This window comes from Chanos chanos, chromosome 3, assembly GCF_902362185.1.
Source record: "Chanos chanos chromosome 3, fChaCha1.1, whole genome shotgun sequence".
Lineage (NCBI taxonomy): Eukaryota > Metazoa > Chordata > Actinopteri > Gonorynchiformes > Chanidae > Chanos > Chanos chanos.
Genome location: NC_044497.1, coordinates 11,741,671 through 11,767,715, shown reverse-complemented (window position 1 = coordinate 11,767,715; position 26,045 = coordinate 11,741,671). Strand labels below are relative to the sequence as shown.

At 41.5% G+C, this 26,045-nt stretch overlaps 3 protein-coding genes across 3 annotated transcripts; 1 reads left to right on the top strand and 2 right to left on the bottom strand.

The window, feature by feature from the left end:
* The first annotated feature begins 970 nt into the window (after positions 1-970).
* slc7a14b (solute carrier family 7 member 14b) lies at positions 971-5,263 on the top strand. Its single transcript, XM_030768950.1, has 7 exons — positions 971-1,268; positions 1,787-2,023; positions 2,369-2,586; positions 2,725-2,871; positions 3,594-3,802; positions 3,912-4,774; positions 4,932-5,263. The coding sequence occupies exons 1-7, from the start codon at positions 971-973 to the stop codon at positions 5,261-5,263; spliced, it is 2,304 nt and encodes a 767-aa protein (XP_030624810.1).
* A 2,188-nt stretch (positions 5,264-7,451) lies between these two features.
* On the bottom strand, positions 7,452-8,895 carry cldn11b (claudin 11b). Its single transcript, XM_030768951.1, has 3 exons — positions 8,670-8,895; positions 8,178-8,342; positions 7,452-7,711 (listed from the first exon to the last, which is right to left on the bottom strand). The coding sequence occupies exons 1-3, from the start codon at positions 8,893-8,895 to the stop codon at positions 7,452-7,454; spliced, it is 651 nt and encodes a 216-aa protein (XP_030624811.1).
* Positions 8,896-9,997: 1,102 nt separating this feature from the next.
* LOC115806711 (polyhomeotic homolog 3) lies at positions 9,998-24,652 on the bottom strand. The gene is made up of 16 exons (XM_030767578.1): positions 24,634-24,652; positions 22,554-22,608; positions 19,522-19,651; positions 18,665-18,751; positions 18,309-18,464; positions 17,598-17,705; positions 16,641-16,649; positions 15,185-15,425; positions 14,111-14,985; positions 13,797-13,941; positions 13,399-13,646; positions 13,123-13,273; positions 12,756-12,870; positions 11,531-11,636; positions 10,921-11,170; positions 9,998-10,744 (listed from the first exon to the last, which is right to left on the bottom strand). The coding sequence occupies exons 1-16, from the start codon at positions 24,650-24,652 to the stop codon at positions 10,584-10,586; spliced, it is 2,856 nt and encodes a 951-aa protein (XP_030623438.1). The 3' UTR covers positions 9,998-10,583.
* Between the last annotated feature and the right edge of the window lie 1,393 nt (positions 24,653-26,045).

Below are 26,045 nucleotides of genomic sequence, written 5' to 3'. Positions count from 1 at the left end.
TTGTCTCGGTGAGCGACAGGTACGGGTTTGAGTGAAAGGGAGGAGTCTTGCTGATGCTATCAGCCGGGTGAGCTAAAAAGACAAGAGAACCGTGGAGTGGTTAGGACCGGACATGAGGGGACATGGAAGAGGAGAGACAGGAGAAGAGGAGTTAAAAGCGTTTGCAGTATCAGATCACGGAAGTGTGAAAAGGAGGGGGAGCGGTCTGCCTTCACTCTTTCTTTTTTTTTTTTTTTTTTCACAGCAGGCTCTTTGAATGGATAATGGAACTCTCTGAACTGTCTCAGTTTCTCGGTTTCCTCATTTCTGCCTCTGTTTAGCTGAAAGTGCCTGCCAGGCCATCACTGTTGTGCCCTTTAGACCTTCTGTTCACTTTGTTCTCTGTATTTGTATTTCAAAACCTGTTTCACATCACAGCTGATGCTGTCTCTATGTTAATCTGCAAGTCAAATGAGTCGTAGCACCATAGCAACTAGTCACTCAATTGAATAGAACAATAACTTTTTTTTTAATTACAATTATTTGATTGAAGGCTCTGCATTTTTAATGAGACATTTTTGTTAGGCTATTGTGAAGGTTGTGTAGACATTTCACGAAATAAATAATCTTGACACCCCTATTTGTCATCAGGAAGTGTTAAATGTGTATTGAAAATATCTACTATCACTCACCTGTGCGTTTTGTCTGTCCTTTACAGGATCCTAGATCTCATTTGGCCTTCAGGATCGTGTTGACTGAGTTGGACATGGATTCTACCTAAGAGAGAGTGACTGACAAAGAGAAAGAGGGGGAGAGAAAGAGATAAAAAGAGAAAAAGGAGGCAGGGAAGGATAATAAAGACAGTAAGAGGGAGGAAGAGTTGCTTAGATAGAAACACACTGAAACTGTTACGTATTGTGGTACGATAAACAGTGTGACAGCCAACTCCCTTCCGTTTTCTCCTGATACTGTATCTTGCTGGTCCTGGGAGATGAATGCTGTTTTTGCCAAACTAGACCCTCGACGCATAGAGTGGGAGGCCTCCTGGTATGGCCTCCACTCTCGAGTACTGCGCACCAAACCAGTGGAGTCCATGCTGGAAGACTCTGGTGACCTGCACGGGACCAAGCTGGCTCGGGTACTGACCACTGTGGATCTGGTGTCGCTTGGAGTGGGTAGCTGTGTTGGCACAGGCATGTATGTGGTTGCTGGGCTTGTTGCCAAGGAAATGGCTGGACCTGGTGTGATCATGTCCTTCATCTTTGCTGCTGTAGCATCCATTCTATCAGGTCAGGTGCTCCCCCTTTTTTTTGTGAATGGTTTCGCAATCACGCATGAAGATTGTCTTATCTCAGTGTTTTGAAGGTTGACATTTCTAAAATCAATTGTGTGTCTATCAGTGTATCTTAATGGTTGTCCTAAGTATATGTATATGTGCATATAGCGTATATAAAGGTCATGTGCAGATGCCATCTCTCTCTCTTCGAGAGCTGTTTTTCATTCATGCAATTTTCGTGGAGGTCTTGTGCTTATTTCCTTTGAAGGGAATCCTTAGGGCTTATTGATAAGAGAAACCATATATGTGATAAGAGGTTGAATGTGGTGTGTGTATAGCTTATCAGATCCAGGTCTTCTCTTTTATCGAAAACTGGTCGGAAAGTTCAGGCCATTGCGGTGTTTTTCAGCTGTCCAGACCTTCAGCTTGTGCATTTTGCTAATTTTATTTAATTAAGTTTGAATTTGGACTCTCAGTGTAATGTTAGTTACAGCTTAGCGCTTGAACTGATCTTTTTCTTATGTCCACCAGGCTTTTGTTATGCTGAGTTTGGAGTTCGTGTTCCTAAGACAACAGGCTCCGCCTACACCTACAGCTATGTCACAGTTGGAGAATTTGTAGCCTTCTTCATTGGTTGGAACCTCATCCTTGAGTATCTAATTGGCACGGCAGCAGGGGCGAGTGCTCTCAGTAGCATGTTTGATTCCTTGGCCAATCACACCATCAGCCGCTATATGGTCAACAATGTTGGGACGCTCAACGGTCTGGGTGGGTGTCTGTGACAACCTAAAGTGTTTGTGTTTGAGCTACAGCAACAAGGGTTGCATTCATATTCAAATGTAATATGAGCTATAACAATAAATGAGTAATAACACGGTTTTCTGTGAGAGAGGGAGAAGCCAGCATTTGTTCCAAAACATTAATTACATGGAACAAAGCAAAACTGACTGCACACAGTATTTTAGATGCTGCGTATTCATCTCATTACCTCTGCCTTCATCTTCATTTTCTCTTGCGAGGACTCTTTTCCAGTGTGGCCCCTGCAGCTGCAGATCAAGGAAATCCTACTGACCAAATATTTAAATATTTCATGTTCCATGATTCTTCCATTAGGTAAAGGAGAGGAGTCCTACCCAGACCTGCTTGCTCTCCTCATTGCCTTTATAGTGACTGTGATAGTCGCCATGGGGGTGAAGAACTCTGTGAGCTTCAACAATGTCCTGAATGTTGTCAATTTGGTCGTATGGGTGTTCATGGTCATTGCTGGCCTCTTCTTCATCAGTGGAGTTAACTGGAGCAGTGGGAGATTCCTACCTTATGGCTGGTCAGGGGTAAGAGTGTTCAGTCCCGGTTTGTTTTGAGCTTATTGGCTTTTTGTGTCTTGAAGATTTGGCCAGTTAGGTGTTCTCACTCATTTGAACTGAGAATGTGGTAACAAAGTTAACTGTAATTGTGTCTGGTGCCTGTAGGTCATGCAAGGAGCTGCTACCTGTTTCTATGCCTTCATTGGATTTGACATCATTGCAACAACTGGAGAAGAGGCAAAGAGCCCAAACACCTCCATTCCCTATGCTATTACTGCCTCTTTAATCACCTGCCTCACCGCCTATGTCTCAGTGAGTACAGAACTCACACTGTCCTTCAGCAACAGCCAGCAGACTCTTTTTTCAAGACAAAACTGTCCGATTTCATCTCTAACTCTTCAAGAATTCATCGCGAATTCTTCACTAGTCCTGATTCTCACTGTCGTGGCCCATGTTTTCCGCCTGAACCAATTCTTCGTTTCCTTCTCCATCAGGACAAGTTATTAATTTTCCTTTTCCATTGTTTCAATTCAGTAATCAGCATAGAGAACCACACTGTTACCATTAATCGATACAGGCAATCGAATAAGTGAAAGTATAACCCTGAAGTACTGTTGTAAAGGACGTCTGACTTAAAAAATTAATCAACAATTGCATTACTATCTAGCCAATGGAAATTTTGGTTCTGTTTGGTTCCGTGATATTTTTGCAAGAGGCACAATTTTTTGTATCCTTTTACAGTAATCCTTTTTACAGTAATACTATTTTTTAAATATGCCACAAATAATACACATACGTCAATGAAAAAGAATGGAAATCTAATTTACAAATAAATAGTCAATTTTACAGTTAATGATAATTAATATTAATGATGCCTACACTGACCGAATTTCAGGATCACTTCACTGATCAAAAATGGAACTGTATATAGCATATGATATAAACCATATAAATCGTAATCAGAATTATAAAGAACATTAAGATATTAAATTTACTGGGTTTTTGCGATGGATAACCTTGATTTAATCATGTAGGTGAGTGTGATCCTGACCCTCATGGTACCATATAACCTCATTGATGGTGATGCACCTTTGATGGAGATGTTTGCAGTCCACGGATTTATGGCAGGGAAGTACATTGTTGCCGTGGGAGCTGTGGCAGGACTCACAGTCAGTCTGCTGGGTTCGCTCTTCCCCATGCCCAGGGTCATATACGCCATGGCAGGAGATGGTCTGCTCTTTAGGTCCGTGTGTGAGTCTCTTTACACTTACAGTCATGTGTATGTATGTATTCGTAGATGTCTGGCTGACAGATGAAACTTAATAGAGTATATCTGTTTGCCTTTGTCACAGGTTCCTGGCTCATGTGAGTCCATACACCGAGACTCCGGTCTTGGCCTGTGCTGTGTCAGGTTTTCTGGCGGCGCTGCTGGCTCTGCTTGTTAGCCTGAGGGACCTGATAGAGATGATGTCCATTGGCACATTGCTGGCTTACACGCTGGTCTCCGTGTGTGTGCTGCTTCTGCGCTACCAGCCTGAGGCAGACGACTTTGCCTGCCTCGCCCCTGATGAAAACGAGCCGGCCAGACAGAAGATAGAGGGTGTGTTGGCGGAGCGTGAGAGAGATGCATACTCCCCCACGGGTGAAGCTGAAGAGTACGGAGACTGCGGGACGAAGAACCACCCTTCTCAGAAAGATGACGAGATGCTCATTGGCAAGTCGGACGTGTCAGGATATCAGTCCGACAGCTCAGGCTACAGCATTGGGGAGAAAGGCTCGGAGGCTGGAGATTCAGACAGCGCTCTGACTAACTTGCTGAGACGTGTTCTGGGTCCTCACTACTACACATTGCGGATACGACTGGGCCTACCCGACTCATCTGACAGGCCTACGCCTGCGACAGGACGCACCGTAACCACCTGTGTTCTCGTGCTCTTCATCCTAACCTTTCTGCTCTGGTCCCTGGTCATATATGGCATGGACCAGGCCTCAAGTGGTGCCCAGTGGGCACTTTTGCCTCTCATAATCATAATTTGCGTCGTCATGGTTATTTTGCTCATCATCATTCTACGGCAGCCTGAGAGCCCCAAAAAGCTACCATACATGGCCCCTTGTGTGCCCTTTGTGCCCACAGCTGCCATGCTAGTGAACATCTACCTTATGCTCAAGTTGTCCAGTATCACCTGGGTCCGCTTTGTTGTGTGGTGCCTAATAGGTAGGCCAGCTTTGATATTTTTATTTTTGTACTTTCTGATGTTGAAAAAATAATCAGTATACTTCCTCAGGACCGAATTAACCCAAATTAGTAATGTTTAGTAAAGAAGTAAAGTGCTCTTGTTTTGTTTTTTTTTCTTTTCACTTTTCTCTTGTAGGTCTACTAATCTACTTTGGTTATGGGATGTGGAACAGCTCTCTGGAGATCAGTGCCCGAGAGGAAGAGGCTCACGCCAGCTCTTATCAGCGTTATGACGCAGGTGTGGATGACAGCTTCACGGTTGACGGCGACCTGCATCAGCAAGGAGATGAAGGCTGTTATCAGGGCTGGGGGGCTGAAGAGAGAGGCTATCAGTATCAGAACCAATACCAGTACCAGCAGCAGGATGATGAGCACAGGACCTCGTCCAGTAGTCACAAATCCTGGAGCAGAGGCCGATCCAATAAGGGTTTTGAAGAGCTGGTAAATGATGACTATTCACCAGAATGAGGAACACGCACAAATCTGTGTGTAAAAACAACTGTTGTGAAAGATTTATAAAAATATACATACAAAAGTGGTAAATATATTGTGTTGTGATGGATGATTGTTGTTTGTTTGTTTGCATAACATTTTGTTTTCTTTTGGTTCATATATCAAGTTGAAACTAACAATTCATAAAATTGTTTTCACACGGCAGTTTATTCAACAATATTAGTGATGGAAATGTAGTATTTGTCAGAGCACTAAAACTGTAATGTTGCAAAAGATCATTATTATTATTATTATCATTATCATTATTATTATTATTATTAGTTGGGTAATGCAATCCATCACTTTTTGTTTGGCTTTTAAAAGTGCCTTTAATAATTTCACAGTGTTCCAATTATCAGGGTAAATCTCTGGATGTGTCTGTCTGGCTTGTCTCTGTGGCAGGATACCCTGGTCTGTATTTTGTTGTTCTACAATGGCTGGAGCCCATTCTTTTGGTACATGATTGATGTCAAAAGGACGGTATTTTGGGCATCTTGTTTTAGCAGCAGCAAACATTGCAATTATAATAGAAACGGTGTTATAAAATTGGAGCATCTGAAGAGAGTAACTATATATATTTTTTTCCCCAGTAGACATAATAGCAGTAATATAAACACACAAAGATGTTCTGTGAAGCGAAACCAGTTTAATTATTCAAATTGTGTCAAGTACTCAGACAAATATTCATCTTTAGAAATACATGAAAGTATACGTTCTATTAATACAGCAAAAGAAGTACTGTTAGAAAAAAGAGAGAGAGAGAGAGGGCAAAATGACTGACCCTAAATGAAAGCATCTTATTTTGCAACACTGATGTGAAAATGGTAACTTGCTGAATTGTTTTTCCTTCATTGTTTGTGTTTGTGAACTTCCCTGCTTTAGAAGCTGTTTATAATTCATAGAACAATGTGCTTAAATATACTCATATTCGTAATCCAGATATATGTAAATAACCTATACAGATATGGTCTTTTTCCTTGGCTATTGACTGAGAACAGTACATAAAAAAATAAAGATGAATATATTTTACAAACACAACTGATGGAGATTTGGAGCTCTGATTGTTCTAACCCTGTTATGTGAATGCAGGCAGAAAGCATGTCTTCTATTTGTAGGTAAACATTGAACAGAGAGATACATTTAAATGAAATCTGTTCATAAAAAACCCTTTACCCAGTTATTAAAATTAACAAAACAACATTATTAGTTACAATCTAACAACCACTCCTTTACAAATTGGTGACAAGACTAACAACATGTGTACACAACGTCAGTCTGATAAACAAATGCATATCTCACCTCTGAAATATGTCCCACATTTTCAGTTCACTGACTAAATGTGATGTGTAAAGTGGACTATGGTAAAATGCTAATTTTCCTGTTTCTGACCATGGTCTTTGGGTTCTGTAATGCAGGTTTCCTGAGGGATGGTGAGCAGGATGGAGTGAAGAGATTTTCAGGAAAAAACACAGAGATGACACCTGGTCTCTTGGTTTCTCTGGTTTCCTGTCTGTCTGTTTCAGAGGACAAGGTAGAACAAGGATGATCTGTGATTTATCACTGTGTCTGCAGAAGATGTCACATACAGAGGCCATGTGGGAAAACTCTGCCCATTTAGCCTCTTCCTGCATAAGACGGTCTTCCTGACATTTTGCTAATGCATAAAAAAAAACCATAAACTCACCATATATATGATACCGATCCCAACCACAAATAAGAGACACTCACTAAGCATAAAAATCAACCAACGAAGAATAGTGTGGTTCATTAAAAAAAAAATAAGGGAACTGAATACAATAAAAGCAAAACATCAAAAATAAGTCAAAAATAAGCAAAGGCTGAATTGGCCTGTGTTGAGATATCCTCTTCATGAGGAAGGTTATGTCCATGCGAGAAGCAGTGTTCATAGTCTACATAACTGGAGCTAAAGGAGCAGCAGTTCAGGCTCTCTCCCACCATCTTCTGTCTTATCCAGACTTCCACCTGGCTGCAGTCAAACCATGACAATGTTAAATCAATCCCTTATGCTTTCCAGTGGTTTGAGTGTATGTGAGTGAGTGAGTGAGTGAGTGTGTGTGTGTGTGTGTGTGTGTGTGTATTTGTTTGCTGGAAAAACGAGGAAGTTCTGTCAGTCTGAGGTCCAGCCAAGTGTATGAGCGTTCTCTCACACGTGCGCGCTCTTGGCATGGTTGTTTGCTGGTGGGATGGGGCTTGCAGCTCCACTGTGTTTGGAGTAGTAGAAGTGGTTCTCAGGGAGCTGGGCAGAGGGGTCTCCACCCGAGCAGCAGGCCATGATGGACCCCCCCAGAAGACAGAGGACACACCCCATCCATCCAGCATATAGTGAAAACCCAAAGGACATTAAACCTTTCTCATGGTGAGCCCCAATAGGAAACCACACTGTCGATACTATTCCACACAGAGCTACAAATAAACAGAGAACAGCATAAACATTTTATCAACTCTGAGACAGACAGATAATACTAATTATATTTGATCTGTAAAAGCTAATAACTAAGTAATAACTGAACTTAGAAAAAAACTGGCATGTTCTTTTTTCACCCTTGATTTAGCCAAAATGTTGCATTGATGAAGTGAGAGTAAGGGGCCCAGAATGTGAAACATTGTGTGTCATTTTTTTTATGAGTTCTTTATACTGTTACAGGATAGAGGAAATCTCTGGACAATTTGGGAGTGGGTGAAGTCGAAACCTTGACCTAGGTTGAGGCCAGATTAAGCCTGTGTGCTGACAGACTGTTTCAGACAGGAAAAGTGTTTGTCAGCCACGGGGACAACCCCTTGTTTTCTGAACATGAAAGGGACTTTAGCAGCAATGACGTACTGGACAACCAACAATTAATGTACTAATAATTTAGTACGATTCACTTACACATGAGTAGTAACAAGACCCCGCCTAGCACGGCGCGTTTGTGCTTGGTATCCGCAGTCTCATTGCCTAGTTTGACGCACGGCATTGCAACCAGCACCAGAGACATAGCCGGGAGGCCAAGAATGGAGGCAATTATCATGAGGGCGCGAGCTGTCTGGACGTAAGCTGATGAGGCAAAACGCCAAAATGTGGAATATTGTGAAAACATCGACCATTTCACTGAATAAAATAAAACAGAAAACTAAACTATCACTGGATGCGTACAGTCATTGTAACAAAACGACTGCTGAACAGCTTTGCTAGTTCTGTACATGCAGTCAATCAGTTGCTGTTCCCTATATGTTGCAATGACTTTGTATTGATTGGACATTTATCTTTTATTTCTTTATTTACCCAGAATGTGTACGCAAATATTTAAAACCACTCACTTCTACGATGACCGTCAATTTTTGTTGCTGGATACTTGAGTGTCACAAATTGTGTTTGTCTTACCTGGCAAAGTCAGGATCTGAGTAAGCGCGATACAGTGGTAAATCTCAGTGGAAATAACGCAATCGGCCCACAAACCCTGCGCTTCGAGCTCATGCATCTTTTTGCAGGTATGCATGCCATACTTGCAGGTAACCACCCAGTCGTTGGTAGCAGTCGCAATAATGATTCCAATCCAGCCAATACCGCTTACTATGAACCCAAAGAGCAGCCGACAACTTTGCGACATAATGTGAGCAAATTCCTCAGATCTGGCGTGTTGTAATAATAGACTAAAAAGGTGATAAATACCTAGGTATTTAAGATATATCACGAATAATTTCGCCTCATGTTAACTGAGCTGGAGGTCAGTTAAACTACTGCATGCTTAAGATAAATTGCTTTGATGTCTGGCAGTGCATAGGAGAGGTCTGAATAGCAATAACATATGAAAATGTGTTTTATAGCATGGCCAGAGCCCCCAGAACTTTCAGCCAATCAGAAGAATGTGCATAATCTAAAACAGAGAGCGCCTTTGTTTTCCCTCTCACCCCCTTTCAAGTAACCATAATTCTTTATGAGACAAAGATGTTAATTTAAACGTTATTTATAGAGCAAATAAATACCTGAAGTATTTGTTTTAGTACCTGTAGAGAGGCCAATTAAAATAAATTATTTAAATACACTGCAGTTTCGTAATTTCCATTATATCTATTTTTTAAATGGCAACTGTTTAACAATCGTAAGTAAACACCCCTGCAATGAATGTTTACAATTAGTAGAAATGTTCATTTAATTGCTTAAAAGACAACTCGAAATATTCAAGACTGTTCTCATTTGGACAAATTCAACGACCACCGGCATCGTTTCCAACTATATCGCCATCTAGTGGCAAATGCTTGAGCGTGATTTCTACGAACCACCGCAAATTTTTTAAAAAAAGAACAAGAATTCTAGATTTGGTAACAAAATGTAGCTTGTTTAATTAAATAATCAAAAGTGGCACAAGTAAGGTAATGTAACAATGATAAGCAACATTTTCATGAAATGACAAAATGAAGAATATTGTTTGCCTCTGTAAAACCCCTACAGTAGTTCCATCAGACTTCTAAGCCAGAAAAGGCACCTTTTCCTCATCTTGATTGAATAAGTTTGTGTAATATTTAGGTACCTTAATATTTTCATATGAGTTTTGCCTCTACAGCCCTTCTGTGGACAAGTGATTCATAAAATTTTATTCATGTAGTCTTGCCATTATGTCAGATGTCATTTATAAATGTTTATAAATTTCAAACCATTTGCATTTGTACTTTTTTAGAGCCTCCGAAGACAAATATATTAAATATTACAAATCCTTCACGAAACATTTTTTTAAATTTATACACACAAAACACTGCATTGTAATACATGTACACATATACAGTACAATATGAAAATATCTACAAAGAGACATGCTCATGGTTGTACATCTGTCACCCTCTTAAAACCTTTCAACATTTGACACTGGTATTGATCCATTCCTCTCAGTCAAAAATATAGAATGAACAACCCTGATTACGACCCATTATAAAAAGCAGACACAGACATTTCCCTCAAACTATTTTTGCGTATAGATCTGGTAGTATACTCACAGAAAGAGATTGTTATATTGCTATCATGCTTTCAGACAGAGGCTAAGTTTACTTGTACTGTAATTTTATACTAACTTAGTTCGAGCAAAAAAAACAAACAAAAACAAAAACAAAAACAAAAAAAATCCCCCCAAAAACAAAGAAACACATTTTATGTTTTCACATGTTGAGTTCAATTGGATAAATCTCTTTTTCAAAGTTTTAAAGTGCACAAATGGCTCTATTCTATTGGCAAGTGCTCTTAAAAGTCCACAGGGACGTACTAAACTCTTTGTGTCTTTCTTTCAATGTCTTTTTCACCTCCTCTTCATCTTCCTCCCTCCTTAAGGGAGTTGATCCGTGCACAGATCTTAAGCGCTGGTCCCAGTTTGACGTTCATGGCACTCATCAGGTGATCCTCTGTTAGCAGGAGCAAAGCCTGCCCATCAATCTCCTGGGCTCGGAATGACTCAGCAATGTCTTGACACCCTAGGCAAGGGAGGTACAGCGTCACATTAGATAATCTGGCACTCACACAAGTCGCTGGGTACACAGCACAATGCAAATAAGCAGGGGGAAGACAACATGTTTGCACACGTAGGGGACCAGTGAGGATTTCCGGATCATTCTACATCGCGTTCGTTGGCGTGGCGCGGCTGCGTTACCTGGTAAAGCGGATATGAAGCTCCAGACTTGGTCCACCGTCCACTGGGCTGGTCTGACGCTTAAGGAAAGGTCAGTGGGTGATGTGGGTTCTGAGGGAGAAGGCGGAGTCTCCTTCGCTCTCATTTCTCTCTCTCGCTCCAGCTCCGTGTGTCTGCGGAGCCTTGTCTTCATGGGCCCGGAGGTCTCCCCAGACCCGTCCTCTGACGGCTGCTTCAAGATGCTCCAGTGCTCCGTGGAGCCTGGCTTTTCCTGACGAAAAGAAACGGCATATCAGTAACATGACACATGTAAATTGCTTTCCCCTTATTTCAGCACTTATCTGGAACTTTTTTGGCAGGCATAAAAATGTAAAAATAACGGTCAATCAGTGACGACAATAGGAAAGTACAAGTTCAAACTATACTTTGTGTCCAACGCTGATCTTTTTTTTTTTTTTTAGTTAAGGAATAAAAATTTGCATAGCTGGAAAAGATAACTGGAACTAACCGCTGGACCGTGTGTATCCCCATATGGTTTAATAGAGTGCAGGTCAAAAGCATCCCAAATGACTCAAATTGATCTCAGATCGGTTAAGTGTGCGAGATGCTTTGTGTCTGTGCACTCACTGACCTTTTGAAGGCTCTCTTCACTCTTCTCCTCTGCTCCATTCAGCGCTGAACCACCTTCCTGACCTCCACTGCGTCTCAGAGCACGAAGGCGTTTGGTGTAACTGAACCTGAAAAAGACAGAGACAGACAGAATGTAAGGAAGGAAAACAAAGCCAATCACGCTGAACCAGGTTGAATTTTCTGAGAACGCTGTCACGTTGCGCGTATTGTAAGATTCCCCGGCATATTTAACTATCATCATACTATGAGTTATAAACCGTTTTAGGAAAGTGTGTCAACATCCTTAGACCACGCCGATGCGTCCTGTGTGGTAGAGAACGTGCATGAGAATGCAGCAGAAGACACTAAAACCACCACCGATGAGCTTTTTTGCTCATACCGTGGTATCAAAGAGAAAATCCTGACCACATCCTGTGGCAGCGTGTGTGTGTGTGTGTATGTGTGTGTGTGTGCGTGTGAGGGTTTGAGGGTTTAGCTGTGTGTGCATATTAAGATTTGAAGAGTGGACACTGTTCTCAATCAAAGCAAGAAAAAAAAAACTCTTGTACAAAATTAAATATTACTGCTCAAACATCTTTTTAGGGATCAAAACAGTAGCTGTACTCGACTTGTTTCCCTCCTGAGAAAACACACAACTGTGTGTTTAAATCATTTTAGTTGATATGTGGATATTGTTCTACAGTTGTTCATGATAGGTACAACGCCAAGCCTTCCTACTGTGGTTAACACCTTAACCGTGTTAACACAAGTTTGAGAAGTGTTCGTTTGTCCAAGTACTGATTATATACTGCACCAGTCAAAAGTCTGGACACACCGACTCATTCAAGAGTTTTTCTTTATTTTTATGATTTTCTACATTGTGCTTTTACGCTTTTTTTGCTTACTACATAATTCCATGTGTGTAATTTCATAGTTCATAGTAATTTCATAAAAACTAATAAAAATAAAGAAAAACCATTGAATTAGAAGGCGCGTCCAGACTTTTGACTGGGACTGTATAGAGTGCACTGGAAAAGAAAGAGTGACGGACGGGCATGAAGGATAGACTGAAACACTGAGTAAAGTAGAACACAGGCTGTGATTGGCAACCGAAGCTTAGTACCAGATTAGAGAGCAACTCTCTGAAAATTCTTCTCTGGAAGACACTTTAGAAATATGATTCAGTTCTTCCCTTCAACTTGCACGAAAGCTAACGTAATCATCTGCCGCTCCGTTGACAGACTAACCTCTTGGCACAGGACTTGGAGCAGAAGCGCTTGGAGCGGGCAAATGTTTGGGCAGTGCCTCTCCTCTTACAAAACTGGCACTGCAGCACAAGTTTCTGCCCGTCCTCCACACCATCTGAAGACAGGAAGACAGAGCGAGCGAGAAAGAGAGAGAGAGAGAGAGGGAGAGAGAGAGGGGGGGGGGGGCACAAGAGAGAATACAAAGATGAGATTCTTAAATACTTTGTCAAACACTTTACGACCACTCTTCACCCTTTCATATTTAGAAACCTCATTTCTCCACATCTTAGAGCTAGTTTCACACTGTCTTTACATTACTGTGGTTACACACTAAGTAGGCCATAGACCACTGCTAACTGATACCCACTGTCTGTTATCATATCCTCTGCATTACTGTCAGTGTCGGTAGAGTCCTCTGGTGGCTCTGATGTGGATGGGAAACGGAAAATATTTGGTCCTTTCACCCCATTCAGCCCAGACTCACAGGGCCTGTCTGGCATCACCGACGACCGGCTTACCTGAGTTACCAAAAGCAAACATGCAAAGACTGTTATCATCTTCCATATACTTCTAATATGCTTCAGTGTAAATATGCGATGGATATACAAATATGATCTACTGGATCAAATCAGTGGGTATCTACCGGGAACGGCTCCAAGCCCTCCTGGATGATGAAGCCCTCCACCAGGTGTGTGAGAATGACGGGTTTAGCCACCCCGGGAGTGCTCTGGTTCTGTGGAGGACCCGTGGAACTGGAAGAGGGGGACTGACCGACGGGTTTCGCCGGCACTGGAGGAAATTTGGGAGAAGAGCCGCTGCCGATGGGGGACTCGTCTGACGGTCGGACCGTAGAGGACTGAGCAGGCGACATGTCTGATAGGCTGGAGATAGCTGGTGGAGGTGAAGTAGAAAATCAGTTGGTAAACATTTCGAGAAATTAAAACGGATAAGAAACATTTATGAAAAATCTTATCTGTTGCTAAGTAACAGCACTATTAGATTATGATTACGGCAGCGCATGCGTCAGATACCAGAGCGTACCTGAGTGATTGTCTGACTGAGTGGACATGTCTTCACAGAGGTCCTCTCGTTCAGCGGGTGACTCTACTGCATGGGCTACAAGCAGCTCATTTGTCTGTGTGTTCTTTGTTGAGCTTTCATTCTTGGACTCCTGTGTGCAGATTGTCTAAAAGACAAGGAATACAAAGATGGAAAACTCACAAAAAAATATATTCACAAAATTGTACGTGAACGCAAATCAATTTCCAATCAAATCCAGGGAAATCAAAAGGAAATCAAAAAAAAGAAAAGCAAGGTGCTGTGGAAAACAAAAAACAAAACAAAAAAGAACTCACCATAGATTTGCCCAAGCGTTCAGGTGACTGCTGACTGACAATGGAGTTCTGCACTGCTTGGTTTTGTGTGTTAGCTTTCTTTGGGGGTCCTGGACTTTTAAGGTCCTGGGGGGTTTGTTCCTCTCTTTCTATCTCTTTTTTCTCCTCTTTGATTCGTTTCTCTTCTTTTGACGCGCCGTCCGCTTGTCTAGGAGTACTCTGTAAAAGCAATGGTGATCTGGGAGGGGCGTGTAAAACATTTGGGGATAACATGGGGAGGACAGGAGAGGGAGGCGAGGCCCTCTGGGGTGAGAGGAGAGGAGGAGTGGCTGTCGGTGTGGTCGGTAGAGTGGACGCTGTCTGTCTTGAGGGTGAGAGCTGCACGAGCTTTTGGCATGGGTTTGAAGTCCTCATTGGTTGGCCGGGAAAGTCCGGTTTCGCGAGGGCGGGAGAAACGGGAGGCCGTGACTGGACGAGGTCGTGGGACGGGGAAACAGCGGGCGTCTTTGACTGGCCGTTGGCGCACTGCGCAGAGGCTGACGCGGAGGACAGCGCAATTCTCAGAAGCTGTTTAGTGGCTAACAATGAACCGCCAGGTGAAGAGGGGCTGACGGGAAGGCTCGCGGAAGGGTTCGAAAGCTGGGATCTGCTGGCCGAAGGGACAGAGATGCACATGGACACTGGCGTTGCCTGATGCTGAGGAGACTGATTTGACGGGCAACGTTTTAAATCTGGCAACGTCTTCTTTGGTGCAATGGGAGGGGAGTTGGGTGGAGTCAACCTCTGGGTGAAGGGATGCTGTGGAATGTTGATCTGGCTGTGTGACCTCTTCAGACTGTTCATGTTGCCGGGCTTTTGCTTGGCAAGCGCGTGGGCCTGGACCGGAGAGTAGAGGGCTGGAGAAAGAGAGAGACAGAGACAAAAGTGACACATGATACAAGATCTGCTCCACAACCAAAGCAAATAACAACACATGTCAATTTGTACACTTCATTAAACTATACTGCTGATCTGTTTGGTGATAAGTTAAAGCAAAAGGAACATCTCTTGACAGTGATAATGGCTTCAGTTCAGATGGAAGTGACGGTGACCTACATGGTGGTGGCACTGTGAGGTGACGGACAGGCAGAGCTTTAGATGCAGTTGGCTGGGGGTTGGCTCCATCTGGCCTCTTGGGCCCTTCTTTCCCCAGGGAGCTGGGTGACTGGCTGGGCCTTAGAGGCAGGGTGGGTGCCCTTGGGCAGTTCAGGGCAGCGGCTTGACCTGGGGCAGTGGATTTGAGTGGGAGGTTGGAAGGGATGGTCAGTGTACCAGGCGGAGGAGGTCGTAGAGTCAGCTAGAGAGAACAATGAACAGGAAAAAGTTAAAATTACATCTCAGAGAAAAGAACACAAGATCTACAGCAGATTTGGCACATTGAGAAAATTTTTCAAGACTTAATTTATACTAAAATGTTCGAGAATAAAATAGACAGCTTAAATAATGTACAAATAATGTTTTTTTTTGATGGACCTGAAACTAACAAGGAAATATCAACAGCAGTTTTTCAGTCTAATTCTAAGTATATAAAAGAGGATTTTGGTTTGGATTTATTGCGCACATGAATGCAATATCAGGAAGCATTTTCAGTTTTATAAGAGGTATGTGTCCACAGTTATAAGACGACATTCACTGTCGTACTGATCCACAGTGACCAAAGAATAAGTAATGCTATTTAAACATTTATATGAATCTCCCGGCAATATTCTTGTCTGTAGACAAACCTGCTCTGAGCCAGGCTCAATCCACAGGCCTCTGAGTAGGGAACAAGACACTCCAGCCAGTGAGCTAAAGCCTCAAACCAGTAGCACAGGGAAGTTAAGGGATATGTTTATTCATGCCCTTAAAAAACCCACCTCTGTTACCAGGGCAACCATCACAATATCACACTATAGGTGGTAAAACTTCCAGTCACATCTAAGGTAACTCTCCAATTCCTCCCTGTTCTTCCAGTTGCCTCTTAAGCATGTTATTCCCTTGACAAAACTGGGACATGCAGTCACGGGAACTGGTTAAGATAAACAGACAGCAATCTGATGTGATAAGATTATTATGAAAACTTTTACCACTGTGAAAAGCTGTCTTACTAGTACATTTTTCTCATTTGCATTCCTGCAGTCACGGACAAGTAAAGATTATCTATATCCACTTTCATAAATTCACATTATAAGTTCATTCATTTATAACTAACAGACTAATATAAAATGAAGGGTAAGGCTAATGTTCCTATGAATATGAGCTAGTCTGCCTACATTAACATTATCTGTTATGAACATAACTTCGAGTGAATTTCAATTGTTTATTCTTGGTTGAAATTTGAACCAGAAGGCTTTGGGTAACAAACAACCAAACCACTGGCTTAGCTACTCAGAAACCCATGAGCAATCTTAAGAATAGTGCAGACTTGGCCCCAGGCTCTCCACATGTTCCACAACCCATGTGGGAATCCGACAAATCAAACACAGATGTACTGATTGCATGATATCAGCTCCTAGAACACCAAATAAACTACTGACTCCAGCTAAATGCGCAAGTCAACAGTTGATGCAGCTCTCACAAAAGACATGTTGCACACTCAGAAGATACACAATCTGCATGTCTCGATTCATCATGACTATGTACCTTTAAAAGTGAAAATATTTTACAAAACAGTTCTTTCTAATTAAATTCCTTTTAAGAAAATATTACAAACTTAATAAAAGAGAACAACATGTTAAATTTCTCTATATACAACGCAGCAAACTTCAATCATCTGTCAAAAGTTCTTACAGTCATGTCTAACATGCTAATTACAGAGTTATGAGATGCAGCTGAAGTTTAACTTCTAGAAGATTCTAATGGATGAACAGAGCTTTTTCTGGGCTCTTGATGTCTCTTCACCTTTTGGTGGACAGACAGTTGTCCATCTGTACAGGACTTTCCAGTAAGAAGCAATGCAGTGTATATTTAGAGTATATGGCCTGACCATTGATAGCTTTTTTTATGAAGACATTGTTACATTCTTTTATACTTGTATTTCACAAGTATAAAAGACTTTTTCACAACTTTTATGTCTTTCTGAGAACAAGTCGTTTTCCTTCTGCTGTTTAATCTTATAAGCCTCTCAAAGTTGCTTGAATCTTGGAGAGACACTCCAGAGGAAATGACATATTTATGAGACAATACACAATGTAACGTTATAAAACCTCTCAGAGCAAAAGTACTGGAACACCATCAACTGCTTCTCAAGATCTTGACAAACATCTCTTTCTGAGCCATTTTGCATTCTGCTAATACCACCCAAATGGGGACAAGACTTCTTCAACCTGGTGGTTTGGAGTTTAAGTTTTGAAACATTTTCTTTTTCTAGTGCCATGAAAGTGCATCATAAGCAGTTTATCTGTGCACATCAGTATCATGCGAGATCCTGTTTACATTCGACAAGACCGACATTAAGGCCATTTGGGTACATCCTTCGTGAGTCGCTCACCTGTGAGGAGGTAAATTGAGAAGAGGAAGAGGAGGAGGTGGAGGAGGAGGAGGAAGAAGGAGTGGAGAGTACAGGTAGATCGGGCCGCACTGCAGAGGTTAGAATCAGCTGCAACAACAGCCGCACAGAGAATAAAAGTTGAAAGGCAGGAAACAGAATGTACAGAAAACTAGCCAACGTATGTGAATGGAAGGCATCGTCATTTCCCATATGCAGAGCTGTTTTTGTGTGGGTGTATAGGTGAGCTTTATAGAGATGTGGAATGTCTCTGATGTGGTAAAGAAAACCAGTCCTTCTCAGAGGCTTATAAAGCAGGTTTTTTTAGCAGGCACTACCAAACTACCCATCTACTATTCTATTTTGCAACCACAGTGGTACGTTGCCAAAAAAAAAAGAGAGGAGAAAAAAGAAAAAGACAAAAATAGAACACAGACTCAACAAACAAGATCTTACTTAATCTCCTAAAATTCCCGGTACTGTAGTGTTGTTAACAGTGATACACTTGCTAGTTACATCTGCACAAATATATGTAGTTGTTTTGAATGCACAGTAAAATCAAGAGTCTTCAGGCCTGAGAAACTAAAAATGTTTCCATGTGCTTCCTCTGCAAATCTGAGGTTGAGCAGCAGACACGTAAAGTGTGTCAAGGGTCTTATTCTGTGGCTTTTCACTAAGAGACGTTGATGCTATCTAAGAGAACTCCACCCTTACCATCTGGGCCCTCAGCAGCATTTGGGCTTGGCTGGTACAAGGACCCTTCCCCAGGAGCAGAGCCTGGGGGGAGATCTTGTGGCTGGTTGGAGAATGACCAGAACTCTGGGTGCCTCTGATAAAGGGCGGCGAACCAGGAGTGTTAGGCATGGTGACCTAGGAGGCAGGCAGAGGGCGGGTTTTACAAATTTGAAAAGTACTCAGACAACAGTAACAAAATACGGAAAATACGTCTGACATCTTCCCTAGAAACAAACAAATAGATGGGGGGGGGTTGCATAAAGGATTAATGACATAACACTCTGTAAAAGATCTTATGGCTAACAGATGTCTCTTCTCTTATGTCGTCCACGTACCGTTTTTTGAGACTGCTGTGATGATGAAACGGGGACTCTTTCAGCCGCCGAGAAGGTCGGAGACATCTGGTCCCCAAAGAGATTAACCTGGAAGAGGAGACACATTAAAAGCTTCAGTAACATCCAGACCGAGCATACATATACAAAGCCTTTGATGCTTACAGTGGTGCAAGATTCACAAAGATGAAACAGTCACAAAGATCAAAGAACGAAAAAAAGGAAATGACAACCAAACAAATGATAGAAAAAAAGAGCCGTTGCAAATGCATGCACAGTTGATCAGCGTCATCTGATAGCACAGACAGGTAGTTGGCCATAGCATAAAAAAAAAGGAGTTAGAAGCAGAGAGAGAACAAGACAGGCATGGAATAGGTGGTATGGGGTATGATAAGTGCAGCTGCAGGAGTGGCCATGCATACAAGCACAAGACAGAGTGTAGGCAGTGCTTCTATGGGTGGGGGGTGGGGTGGGGGAGGGGGAGGGGGCAGTGCAGGGTCATTGACTGGGGGCTTGAAAGGTCTCCAGTGCTCCTGCACCTGCTGTGCGGAGGCTGGACGGCACTGCCGTTGCTTAGCTGTTGTCTGAAGTGCGGCATGCTGTTGTTGCTGCTGGCGCTGGGCTGCATACATCTGGTGCAGCAACTGCGCAGCCGAACCCGGTGGCTGCCAACTGGTTGGTTGGATCACCTATTGGGAGGGCCAAGCATGACAGCACGTTTCACAGTTCAGCAAGCTGGGAGTGACAGAGTGTGTGTGTGGACACAGAGGTGCAACTAAGTGACAAAGAGAGAGCGAGTCTCTCGTACAGTTTGAGGAGGTGAGTGATACGCTCTGGAAGAGAGAGGTGCTTTTGTTTACCTGGACCACTTTCCTGTCAGTGGGTGTTGGCTGGTTGTGGAAGGTGGTGACTGTAGTGAGTGCAGAAGGACTTTTTTGGCTGCCATTAGCCTGCTGTTGGAGATTGGCAGAGGTGGTAGTTGAAGTGCTTGATGCACTCTTGTCTGCTTCTGTTTTCTTTTGTGTCTCCCTGTCCATCGCTCCAAGGTGTTTGGACACAGGAAGCTAAACAGTGGAAGTTGGAAACAAAATTAATCAGCAACAGACATCTTTACTTCTTAATGTTTTGGTTACGATAATTTATTCAGTGAGTGTATTTGCAATTGACATGTGAACTTTGTTTGAATTTTATCAAGAAATATTTTACTATGCAAAGAAAACCAGAATGCAAATTAGCCTACAAATGGTTTCTCTGCATGCGTAATCTTCTTTACAGCTATATCTAGCAACTTCATATGAAGCTCTTATTTTACTCATGTTTTCACAGAGAGACTCAACATTTGAAATTGGTGCTCTGTATGAATGAAATGTGACAAACATGACAGATTCTGATAGAGTGAGTAGGAACCATGGGCAGTAATGCAAGATGATGCAGTCATTCGTTTTGAGGAGACGTAATTCTAAGGGGCTAAGAAAGATGTTTGACCGAAAGATATACGTTGGTATCGGTGTCTCATTATGTTTGTTTACTATGTAGATCTGTTAGTTACTGTGAAAAACGTAATAGTATTTATCATACTGTATTAGTAGTTTACAGAAATGTGTTGACTGGCCATGGTCACCTTGCTTAATAGAGACACACCAGGTTTAATTCAGTTGTAATACTAAGCATTGTTAAACCGCCCATACTGACTTGACATGCTTAAATACATACAGGGTGGGTAATGCTAAGGCCCCCTAACAATGGTCAAACACTTTTGTCTACCATAACCCAGCATTTTTTTTCATCTGTAAAAATGCTGGGTTATATGTAAGAATAAAATTTCAGGAAGTATTTGGAGTGATGACAAAATGTTGAAATGATCTACCACTCGAAAGGATAAATTTGAAAACTGCTCTTCCTTTTGGTCTACAGGCTTCCCTCTAGAGAGTCTGAGCCCCTGGCAATAGATTCATAACTTGAAATCCCGGCAACCATCGGTCTTAGACTTAAACTATTTCAAACTATTGGTGAAACGAACTAAATATGCTAGGTGGAACGTATAGACTTCCTGTTAACAGTACCACAGTCTTTAAAAAAAGAAGTTAGTGGAGACAGTAATATAATATAATCATCATCGTCATAGAATAAAAAACAGGTGGCAAAAGCACAGATTTGTTTCTCATCGTCAACAGGTCAGTTGAACACACTGCAGGCCTATAACCGCTGGCGTGGGGACTACCTATAATTACCTATAATATTTACAGTGTAGGCTGTAGCTTAATGAACCAGACTGAAGCACAAAAAACGACCACTGACTTTCACGATGGGTAGACTATATCTTCCGTATACAGATGTTCGTCAGACTACCGCATGTAACTGAAGCGATCGTAGTGAGTCACTAGCCAAAGCCGTATTGTTTCAAAGAGATACAATGAAATGTAATTTCTCTCACAGGATCACGCGTGCACTACGCTCTTAAGACAATGTAATTAAAATCGCCAATATTTTTTAAAAACATTTTAAATGTGGCACACTTTGTGAACATTTTAACTACAAGCCCAGTTTAAGAGACTCATGACGCTGGTCACAGAAAAAGCGGTTGTTAATAAACAACGCCCATGCCGGTCTTACTGCAAATGTGGGGAGATAACATATAGTAAATTTAGACAATACGCAATGGCAGCACGCAACAAATAGTGCCACGTCAGGAGACAACAAATTTGCCTTTTGTTCTGATCGCGCAGAGCATTCGAATCGCGGACTCGAATTGCACAGGAACGCAGCGCTCGGAAAAGAAACTACTACTGCCACAAAATAGTGGACAAGACGCTACACACTACAAACCGTCCGCGACATAATAGAAACATCAGGAAGCGTTGCGCTTCGCGAGCCTGTGTACATGCGCATGTGGGAATAAGCCTTAAATGCATATTTCGAGACGTGGGCAGACGCATTGGATTATACGACAATAATTTCGTATTTCTTTCTTTTTATTTTTTTGTAAAAATCGAGTGACTTATTTATCAACATCAGGTTGGCCTACATCACATTGTAAAACTAACGAATCCAGTGTCTTCAAATCAACATACTGTAAGCGTATTATTTTACTTAATCGAGAATTCGATAAACCATTAAATTTAAATTGATTCATCTTAACACTTACGATCACTGTAACAATTTTACTGTTTATAAACCGAGGATGGGCGTGTGTGCTCGAACTGACAGGGCGCCTGTGTAAGGTACATGTGTCGTTATACACTTCCTTGAATTATGGCGCTATCGGTGAATAAAAGATCGCGGCTTATGCAGTGCAAGTAACCCCCCAAACTCAGAAAAAAATCGACATGGTGACAGATCACCATAACTTTGCAGGGGATTGGATGTACAAAATGAAAGTCGCAAGAGGAGGGAGCTTATCCATAAATACGCGCTCGCAGTACCCGTTTCAAACGAAGGAACGTGGGTCCTTCGGATAATCCGACAGTAAATACATAGTTTTAGTCATTATTGCCCCTACCTGTCCGAAGTCAACAAGGGAGATCACCCATCACACACTGACCGTTTCCAACGAGCGTTACGATCCCGTCATGTCCTAATGCGTCAAAGGTAAAAGTAGAGTGAAAAAAAAAAAAAAAAAAACAGTACACCCAGAGCGGGTAAACTGTCACAGCACCACTTACAGTGTAGGAGGACCTTACACATAAAATTGCACTCAACGCGTTCTTGATCTTATTAAATTGTTATAACAAAATGAAAACGAATAGAGCAATTCATCAAAATCGCCTTTTGAAGGTTATTGTGATTTTTCAAGCTAGAGTGCGTGTCAAACGGTTCCCAATGAGTCAGAGGAAGTGTATGTCATTTCAAATTAGCCTATATGTATTATTGTTATTAGTAGCAGTAGCCGTAGATGGTAGTGGTGGTGGTAGTAGTAGTAGTGGTAGTAGTACTGGTGGTATAAGCAGCTGTAGTATAACAACTCCTGCTATTAGGCTACAACCTGCGCTACTAGTGCAATTAGCCTAATCTACTACATCTGCAATTCTAGAGTTACAGGTGCGTTCTGTTGTGTGTGACATTGTAATAAAATGTAGGTTGTGCACTACAATGGCCAGTGTGCTTTGCGGTCTGCAAAAAAACGAGGTAATCGGATCACCTGTTGCAACTCGGTAAACCTGTTCGTAAATCCATACACCCCGGGAGAGACTTCCGAGCACTCTGTCTTTACTCTGTTATATCTACAACGCTTAATGAATTAGAGAAGAGTAATTTGCGAAGACCTTGTGCATCAACCATACGATTTTTTTTGTTTCGAATAAGGGTGTAAGCGGATGACACCTATGCATCAAGTCTGTTCCGAACTTTGATCGTGAATTGTGCATTTCTCATGATGCCGAGTACCCGAGTTATCAAAACAAAACCCATCGAAGCAAGAATAGAAAAAGTGGACTCAAAGAAGACAACGAATGAAGCATCTCCGGTTAATCAAAACAAAGGAGGTCTCCGCAAGAAGAGGGCATCAAGTTGTCCTAGGTGTAACCATGGCAACACACGCGAATCAGTAAAAATAGACGGCCGCAACCCAGCTCCGAAATGTGACAAGAAAGCGAGGGGATCTGTTACATTCCCACCAAAATTACAAACTGATGTGTCTGCGCAGAGAGACCGACGTATGCCAAATGTTCAATCGAAGGCTATGTATGAAATTCAAAGGTAAAAGTACAGATTAAAAGGGGTGTTTTAACACAGTTTTAGCACTGTTTTAGCCCTGCAGACTCTGCTACTCCAAAGCTGCAGACCATATGTTGATTTCACTTAATCCTTAGGGAGTTGCACATCTGCCAGGGGAAACTTTGCCAAGATAATAAGATAATAATCAAGTAACTACTTCGAGTGTTTTAAATCTCTCTCTCTCTCTCTCTCTCTCTCTTTTTTTTTTTCTCCAAGCCACAATGCATTTACGGTCATTGCACCAAATCCAAAGAAAAGGCGTGATATTCAGAGAAGTAAGTCTTGCGCTTAATTTCATTCTTTCAGTCATTCAGGCAGTCAGTCAGTCTTTTTTTCAGCCAGTAGTGCTAGGTTGTCACATTTTCGAATGTTGAAGGTCTAAGTCAGGTTGACTTGTTTTCGCCTGAGGGAGATGTATTGAAAAAATTGATTAACATCTTGGCTTTATGGTACAGAAGCTGAGGAAGAGCTGGCTGCTCTGGAGGACCTGAGACTGAGTAAGGCAATGGGCTATATTTCCATTTCTCCGAGCACAGTGGGTGAGTGCCAAAAGCAGTTAACTACTTAGGCGCAGTGACAGCACTTTGGATTTATTTGTTGTTGTGTGAGTGTAATGCAATACTGAAACAGTGTTTCTAACACAACTCAAAGCCACTTTCCATGGGGCGCTTATGACATAAACAAAAGAAAATAGCCAAAACTGGTTTAGATAATGCAGTGGTCCGTAATTTAATTAGTTGTTTTTACAATGGGAGTACTGGTAGTGCACAGAATGACCACAGAGGGGTGCTGTATTACTTTCATGGAAAATCTTTGTCATACATTGTAAGTAGGTTTTGTATAGGGTGTAAAGAGTGTATTATGACAGACTGAAAGTTTGGGATCTTTAAGCAGCTGTGAAAATTTGGTATGTCATTAGTGAACATGTGAGAAGGCATTTAAGTTGTTAACAATGTTGTAAAAGGATTTTATACTGTTCACATAGGTGGATGCTTGACACTGGAGGAAGTCAGAAATAAGCAGCAGCAAGAGATGGTGCTGAGACAGAGGCAAAAAAAGGTAACAAAATTATGAAACTTTGACTGAAAAAGTAAAGTTTCCCGTTGGTATTAAAACATTATCTTACTTTTTATCTTGTTCATTTTTCTTTCAGGTGAAAAAATATATACTGGAAACATCGTCTTGCGTTAAATAAACACTTTGTTTGTGACATGTAAGATTAACTCTAGCTGATATACAGTGCAGCTTTCATTGTTTACCTGCTTTCTGTTTTGTCATTAAGTTATGAGGTTAATCCAGAAATTCCAACATGATCCTTAATAAGTATTAAAATGTTAGCTAATTCATATGCAATAAAGGAAATCACAATTTTTATTTTGTTTTTACCTTCATTAGCTATGTATTTTTATTTGTCAAATTATTCACTTGACCTGATGTCAGTGTGTGTGTATTTTATGATTAATTTCTGGTTTTTGCTGATTGCACACAGTATTGTGGCTGCTATTGGTGTATTTATTTCATGAATTTATTTTTGTATGTGTTACTGCAGATTAGGTTATACCATACAAAGGTTATTACATCTGCAATACTAAAATGTCCTCTGTACCAACCCTGAAAATAGAAACCAATAAATGAGACTTCCAATAATTTTTTTTTCAATCATTTAAAGGTTGTTCATGTTATTAAAATCAAATAATAAATAGATGAGGTTATAAAAACAACATAACAGATAAAAAAAATCTTGATTATAAGCTACCACAGTAGTCTATTGTCCAGTGTTTAAGATTTCTTCAGTTACTTAGCAACAAGGTTTTCTCTTTGTTTTGTCCTCTATATCTATTCTGAGATCTATCCACTTTGTGGTTTCCAAATATACTTACTGGTGTCATACTGAGAGAGAGTGAGAGAGAGAGAGAGCGAGAAAGAGAGAGAGAACGAGAGAGCAAGTGCGAGAGATCAGTGGAGCACTAGGGTGAAGGGCAATCATCAAACCTCCTTCTCAAGGCCATTGTTCTCAGGGCAGCCTTACATTAGGTCTATTCATCTAGACCACACACATGTGCATTGTAATATTTGGTGTAATATAACCTTACTGTCACATGCCAATTTCCTCATCATCAGTGTCAACATTATTGTTGCATATTTATCAGTCAGCAATGTTTTTATCTATATTATACTTAAATAGAAACATTTGCACCTTTCAGTAATCATTATGTTTGGTCTCAATACCTCTCTTTTAACTAACAGTCTTTACTACCCCACAACAAAGTTAGCAGTTAACACTAAATGTAAAATCTTTTTCTTAAACTACTCAGAAGACCAAGCTGACCACCCTCATGACAAAGATCAAGTAATCCCTAATTCTGAACAAATTGTACAGAGGAGACAACGCAGGAGTTTCCCTTGTGGTCCTGAGTTGGCCAGTTGCAGAGATCAGGACAAATACCTGTACTGAATATCTAGCATAGAAATGCAAACACTGATGCAAATGTAGGCCAAAATAGTGCTATTTGCAACATGCTAATGCACAGATGGACAAAACAGAGAGACAAAAGAAAATGCAAATCCAGGTCTGGCTTACACTTTCCATTGTACATGTCATCCAAGAATCTTGAGAATCTTCACGGACATCCATTGTACAAGGTTACATTATACAAAGATGACCCAGAAG